The sequence below is a fragment of the Adelges cooleyi genome, unplaced genomic scaffold (genome assembly GCF_023614345.1).
Source record: "Adelges cooleyi isolate 19-005CV unplaced genomic scaffold, UGA_ACOO_1.1 ACOO_flye_CR_arks_rails_tigmint_CR_PRNA_23, whole genome shotgun sequence".
In the NCBI taxonomy this organism is placed as follows: domain Eukaryota; kingdom Metazoa; phylum Arthropoda; class Insecta; order Hemiptera; family Adelgidae; genus Adelges; species Adelges cooleyi.
In genome coordinates, this window is record NW_026095893.1 from 8500277 (window position 1) to 8507719 (window position 7443).

The 7443-nt window shown below is 26.7% G+C and overlaps 1 protein-coding gene across 1 annotated transcript; it reads left to right on the forward strand.

Moving 5' to 3' along the window:
* Nucleotides 1-1392: 1392 nt before the first annotated feature.
* On the forward strand, nt 1393-5316 carry LOC126836018 (uncharacterized). The gene is made up of 4 exons (XM_050568962.1): nt 1393-1595; nt 3764-3964; nt 4448-4590; nt 4951-5316. The coding sequence occupies exons 1-4, from the start codon at nt 1518-1520 to the stop codon at nt 5054-5056; spliced, it is 528 nt and encodes a 175-aa protein (XP_050424919.1). The 5' UTR covers nt 1393-1517; the 3' UTR covers nt 5057-5316.
* The last annotated feature ends 2127 nt before the right edge of the window (nt 5317-7443 follow it).

Below are 7443 nucleotides of genomic sequence, written 5' to 3' on the forward strand. Positions count from 1 at the left end.
CTTCGATGTGGAGCTGAGAAGGTATTGTTTGTACAATGATGTGTTATTTTGTGCCTGGACCCACGATATCATTTAAAACCGCAGAACCGATTTCTTCGTGGAGCAACTCTATTGATTAGAATTCGTATTTAAAGGGTACATAAATATATGCTTAATACTTGGGCCAAAAAATCACCACTTCCCCTTCAAAATCGAGAAAAACCGCCAAAATATGTACATATTTTTCAACTTAAAATTACGATGCTCTATAACTTTTTGTTCGAATTAGTTACAAATTTGTATGGAATATTCTTTAATCATAGTAATATTAATAACCTTAACGATAAAAAAAAATATCATAAACGATTTCCGAGAAGGGATAGCAAATTTTTCTTGATTTCACTTTTTCAAGCCGTTTTATGGATTTAGGTCTGAAAACTAAACCTAAGGTACATCCTGAATGAAACTATAACATATCCAATTTTCTCAAAATTCTGTAGTTAAGCTTTTTTTTATTATAAAAAACCCAAAAAATAAAAAAAATACACTAACCGTAGTTGATTTCCCGGTTGCTATGTGAGAGGAAATCAACACTCAACAGGTAATGCAAAATTGTTCATTACCATTTTTGGGTAACTATGGCATTACATTTTTATATACAGATGATCAACCCTAATCGTAAAAATTAATTTTTAAGCACTTAATTGTCATTAGGTACGATGCTTTTGTCGATATTTATATTTTCATCTGTGAACACTGGAGTCTGGACCTCCCTTACTTACTAACGTACTACTACTACTAGTACTACTTACTAAAACTACTCACTAGTCACTTACTTAAATTACTTTCTTACTTTGCTGATTTACACTGTACTTGGTTTGGTCTGCACTGGTTTAAACATACTATCCACAGATTCGCATCAAAGCGTTTATTTAGGGTGATTTTATCACTTTCCGTTTTAATAATTCCTGTAAACCTGTACCCACCCCGTCCCCACTGTACTAGCTTTTTATGATTGTTACATTAAAAAAAAACTAATAAACATTGCCCTATAACGCGAATACATTGAAAATAATATTGGTTTGTTTTCTTTAAGGTCAAATTTTAAATTACTTTTCGTTCTCACGAGTTTATTTTTTAAACGAATTAACACACCTAGTTTGAATTATGGTCTGCAAAACTTCAAACTAGATATAAACTGTTTGCTCGAGATAACGTAACTAAAAAATGAAAGGTGTTTTTTTTTTTTTTGAAGACATTGTAATGAGGTATCTATCGTCTGTACATGGCCATGCGGGCGTATACCTTTCGACGACTAAACCTTTCTATGACGGTCCAGCACGCCATATGCACTATATAGGAGTTCACGTCATAGGGTGTTGCAAGATCTTTCCATTAATACACACACACACACAATACATAGAACCGAACCCGTTTTGCGCGAATGCTGTGCGAGATCACATTAGAGTCAGTCGCAGTTTTATCTCGACGTTTTCTTCAGTTACATACCACAGTTCGCGTGATATCCAAAAACAAACATGTTATTCTTATCCTCCACAGCACTATATGTGTTTTTGGTCATTGCGGCGATCACGGAAGGAGCCGTAAAAAGACAGGTACACTTTCCTTTTTACACATATTTTATTATCAATTATTACATTAGGTTAGTTATATGAACTTAGTTTATAAACTCAGTATTAACTAAGCGCGGATTTTATATTATCTTTATAACGGCGTACAACTTTTTTTAAAGTATACGCTAAAAAATTAGTCAAAATTTAACAGATGACTTTTAATAGTCTTAAAAATAAATTATGTTCTCTAGGACACTTATTCGACAATTTAATAATAATAAGCACAGAGGCGGCTCCAGAGACTTGGTTGGAGGGGGAATGGGCTGTCATAAATTTTAGAAAAAATGATAACAAAAAAAACAACAATTTTTACAACGCAAAATCAATTGTTTAACCAAAAATATCAATAATATGATCTATTTGAACTAAAACATCCACTTTATTATACACATTAATAAGACATAATACTGATAGTCTATCTTCAGTCATCCTTGAACGAAACAATGGTTTAACTTAACTCTCCTAAGTTTAGATAGAGACTAGAGAAACTCCTTTCAGCAGAGGCAACGCTTACCGATAGAGTTGCTAATAATGACCTAGAAGTTCGAAACATATCTTCATCACAGTGCATGTATAACAGTGTACAATTTTTTTGAAATACGGGTCTGGGGGGGGGCTGTAAAGCTGTATTCTCCTGTTTTATTCGTGTTCTTTTTTTAAGTACTAATACTTATCTCGTAATTCTCAAATTTAGGTTACATCTTTCCGATGGTGTTGGTTGTATACATTGTGAACATTGGCTTCCCAATTTTTTCTATGCTTCATTCGTTTATCAACAATAGTTCCAAAATTATTCCATTATAAAGTTGTATTTTAATTTTTGGTAAAAAGCTTAATTAAAATTAAAAAATAATTGTTAAATAGTAATTATGTTGTATATTAGTACCTATACAAATAATTGTTAAATGGATTCTTTAATATTAAGCTTTTTTTCACTTTTAATTAAATAAACCTTCGAAAATATTATTATTAACTAGCAAGTTTTTTTTAAGCAATCAATCCATTCTAAAGTTATTTATAACTTGCATTATATAACAGTGTTGCCACATTATTATAATACAAATTAATACAACTTTAAAGTAGAAATTATTATATAGATTAGGTATATTCTATTATGCATAATAGTATAGAAAGTTAATAGTCATGGTCTCCGTCCTTGTTCCAAAATACTTAATATCTGAAGTTCTTCTAATTTTCATGTAGGTAGCTATACTATATTATAAACATGCACGTTATGTTAGTATACTGTATAATTTGTAGTTCATATTCAATCATTGACTGACCTACTGTCGGCTTTTATAGAGAGCAATACTGATTTCATGGTTGTCGATTATATCATTCCAATTTCCATGATTGTAGTTACCTAAATACAAACATTATTAGTATCAGGTGACCCTGCCATTGTTCAAGTTTTGAATTTTTAAAAGACAGCTAAACACTAATCGTAATCACTAATAATATAAATGAATAACCAAAAGTTTCTAGTCGATTTCGATAATTATTACTATTAGCATAGATTAAAGCTGTGGTTGGATGACACAAATTTATGTCATATTTTTTACCTTTCGGAAAAAGCTTTTCAGTTGATACTTAAGTTTTAAATAGCTTTGTATGGGTTCATATTAGCAACCAAGCTTGATAATTAAAGAACCCATACTTACTATAACCCATACTATTTTATTTTCTATTTGTGACATTGATGAAAAATATAAAACTAACAATATAAGTAAGTAATCCAGTAGACGTAATTATAGGAAAAAACTTGAATACGTTATACACTTAATCCATCCATAAATCTTAAAGTTAAGCTTTTTCACCTAATACCTACCAATAACTAAATCAAACATTTTAAAAAGATAATTTCTATTTAATGAGACTTAAAAGTTAAATACTTATTCTAAATATAGATGTTTTAGCCTTTTTGCACTTATGGACTATAGCCCAGTTAGTTAGTTTTTAGCAATCTCTTGTTATCTTAATATAAGTATTAGGTACCTACTATATAATAATTTATACATAATACTTTTAAAATGTAATGTCGATAAATACAAATAATTGTTGTACAATACTAAATACTAATATTAGTGTGTATTACACTCTGTGTAGCTCGTATTCATATCCTTGAATGTGATATTTGTTTTCAAAAATAGAGGCAAGCATACTATGGGGGTTATTCTGATGAATACTCAAAAAAAGGGAACAAGGATGAAAGTCATCAGGACCTGAGCAAATTACCTGGCAGGCCAGGAGTGGATTTTCCAATTTACCACGAAGTGCCCGAAACGAATTTCCACTGCGGTAATGTACCTTATGCACCAGGCATGTACGCCAACTTAGAAACCGGATGTCAAGTGCGTAAAAACTATTATTCATACTTAATATATAATTAGGAATAAAAGATGACAGTCACTTAACTCCGTCACTCCGGTCACTTTAAGAAGGTACCAAGTCGGCGCGGCGGACTAAATCTCGTTTTATGTAGTTTAATAACAAACCACTTTGTAGCAAACAAAAAAATTAAAAACTTACCTATAAGTATTAAAAAAAACACTTAATCTTTTATTTAACAGTAACGATTTTTTGAAGATCATGAAATGTTGAAATGATTAATATACTCGCAAATTGTTTGTACCTATATGAAAAAATTATAGCTATCTTAGCAGCTGAATAACAAAATATAATATGATTAATTTACCTTTAGTAAATCTATTTTAATGTTTATTTTTAGTGTTAATACTATCGATACATTAGACATGTAGTACTTATAAATTATAGACACGTTACTTATTCATAAATACATAACCAAATATTTATAAAATTTTGTGTTACTAAAGGCATACCACATTTGTCATGATGGTCGAGAAGGCCACCAGGGTGCATCATTCTTATGTGCTAATGGTACACTGTTCAACCAAAAGGAATTTGCATGTGATTGGTGGTATAATGTAGACTGTGGAAAATCTACGGCTTATTACGAGTAAGCATAATCATTAAAAATCAATATTTCTACTTTTATTGAATAAAAATATGTTATATTTACAAATAAAACATACATTGTCCCTTTGATTATATTTGTACATAATTATTTATAAATAGGTATTAGACATAATAAATTATATCCAGTAGCATATATTGTTATAAAATTAATAAGTTTAATAAACATGAACTCATAAGTCTAATATATATTTATATGTATTTTTTTTTTTATAAACAAAAATTTCATAATTATTTTAATATATTAAAATAATGATATTTTTGTACAAAAAAAAAAAAAAACGATATAATTATTTCAAAAATGAATAATAATAAATTAACGTTTTGTAAAACTTTGTTTTAGCTTAAACACCGATCCAGAAAAGAATCCATTTGTTCCAAAATTAAAATCATCTGAAGAAACGTACAAATCTTATGACAACTATTACAAACCAAAATATCATAAATAATTTGTTAATTATAAGAAAATTTTATAATTGATAAAACACTTATTTTTATGTAAATAAGAATGTAAATTATATAAAATATAAGTTTTAAAAAACAATTCATGTTGCCTACAAAGCTATTTAAACTAGATTTTATATTAAGTTAACCAATACTATAAGTGAATATTACATATTCTGAAATTTTAAACAAATAATGTACTTGGTAAAATTATTTTCATGCAATATTCAGAAAGAAATAAAACAATTTATTTATTTTTGTTTAATTTTACACAAAATTAATTTAAATACACAATATAACACATGATTAATTAGTATAACTCACACAATGGGACAATTATAATAAACAGTGCACAGTTTTAAAAAAACATAAATTAAATATGTAAATAAAGAACTTATATAAAAATTAGGTATACAACAAAATAATGTTTTATTGCTACAACTCGAAATTATTACTATTATTTTACAAATATACCTATCATCTACATACATTTTTTTAATTGAATAAAGTAAGGACAAAAATAAAATTTTAAAAATTAAAAATAGGTATTATCATTCAAATCAATCAATTTTTATTTATCTATACTTATTTTATTTAATATTTTAGTATAAAAATACAATTAAAATAATAAAATTAGGGGGGGGCTAGTGGGGCTTATGTTCAGAGCCTTGTGCTTAACAGTTATAAAGAATATCAAAATCCAAAATGGTAGCAAAGAATTTAAGTTAATACTTTCAGAAATGTAATCGTACTTTAAAATTTTAGGGGAAAAAAACAAGGTGTCATCTCATTTATTGGTATTTTTGGTCGAGGCTGGCATCTATACTTAAATCATAAAAATAGTCCTTGTCCTAACAATAAAACAAAATTTGTTCTTGTTTACTTTTTAATACAGTGTTGACGGACCTCACCTTACTTAACTTTGTTTTACTTAAATTTTGAAATTACTAAATATCATAAATTTTTAAAATCTTAAATCTTATAATATTATTATCATATTCTTTATTATTATAATTTTAAAATTACTTAATATTATAAGTCTTTAATTTTTAAATAAAATCTAGAATTATATTAATATTTTGTTTTAAAACATTTCTCAAGCATTTAAAAAAAATTGTTTTCCTTTTATTTAGTAAGACTCATTAGAAAAAATAATTTTAAGAATGATTTCATTGGACACATTATGTATTTATACTATAAACAATTTTATCTATACTTAAATATATATTAAGTTTAAGAAGTTTTTCGAGTGGAACGTAAAGGATAAAAGAACTAAAATCATAAACTCAATATTAAATTAATCGGTAAGAAAACAGTATTGTTGAGTATAGATAATAGGTTTGTAAATATTTAAAGACAAATAATAATAATATTTGCATAGAGTAAGTAAAATAGGGAATGTTTCATACAAAAAAAAAAAATGAAATACAAATGAATGTAAATGAGAAAAAATGTAATAATATACAAGTTAATGAGTAATTTTTTATTTTACGTCCAGCAATTTTTAATGTCACCTAAATATTCTTAAATATTTTGAAATTAAATGGAACACGAAGACGCTTTTTTTAATATTGATAAACATTTAAATTTTTTTTGTAGGAATGGAAACTCAATAATAAATATATTTATCATAAACCATAGTTCAAAAAGTATTTTTTTTAATTTTTGATTTAAAAAAACAAAATGTGCAATTGATATTAAATAATGATTTCTTATAAAACATTTGTTTAAGTGTCCAATTCTATAAAAACGTTGCACTCAGAGAGGATCACTATCAATTTTACGGAAAAAGGTTAAAGGGCCTCGCATTCATAATTTGCCCCATGCCTCACAAATAGTAGTGCTAGCCTTGGCTATTGTTTTAGCTATAATTATTTAAATTAAAAATATATAAAAAAATAAAAGTAATATTTAATAATAAAAATCAATAATATAAAATTAATAGGTAATTAAATATGAATTGGAATATTTCAATATAACCAAACTATTATCAAGTTTAAAATTAATTTTATTAAAAACTATTAAATTTAAATTAATGCTGTAAAAAAAATTAATTGTAAAAATTTATTCTCTTAAGTATTAATAAAAACTTAGTTTAACATGAACATCTATAGGAATTCAGCAACAAACTTAATATAATAATCACATTGTGTCATCCTTGGTGACAACAGTTTATTTAACACTAACACACACAAATCATTAGGATTCACATGGGAAATATCTTTATCTATATGCTGTAGTAAACTACTAAAAGAGTCATAAAATCGAGGATAGTAATCACCCTCTACATTTTCAAATGGTCTGGTATATCTTCTAAAGTCGCATGTAAATTTTAAAGCCGTTTTTAAATCACTTATATGGACAGCATGAAACACAGTTTCCTAAAAAAATA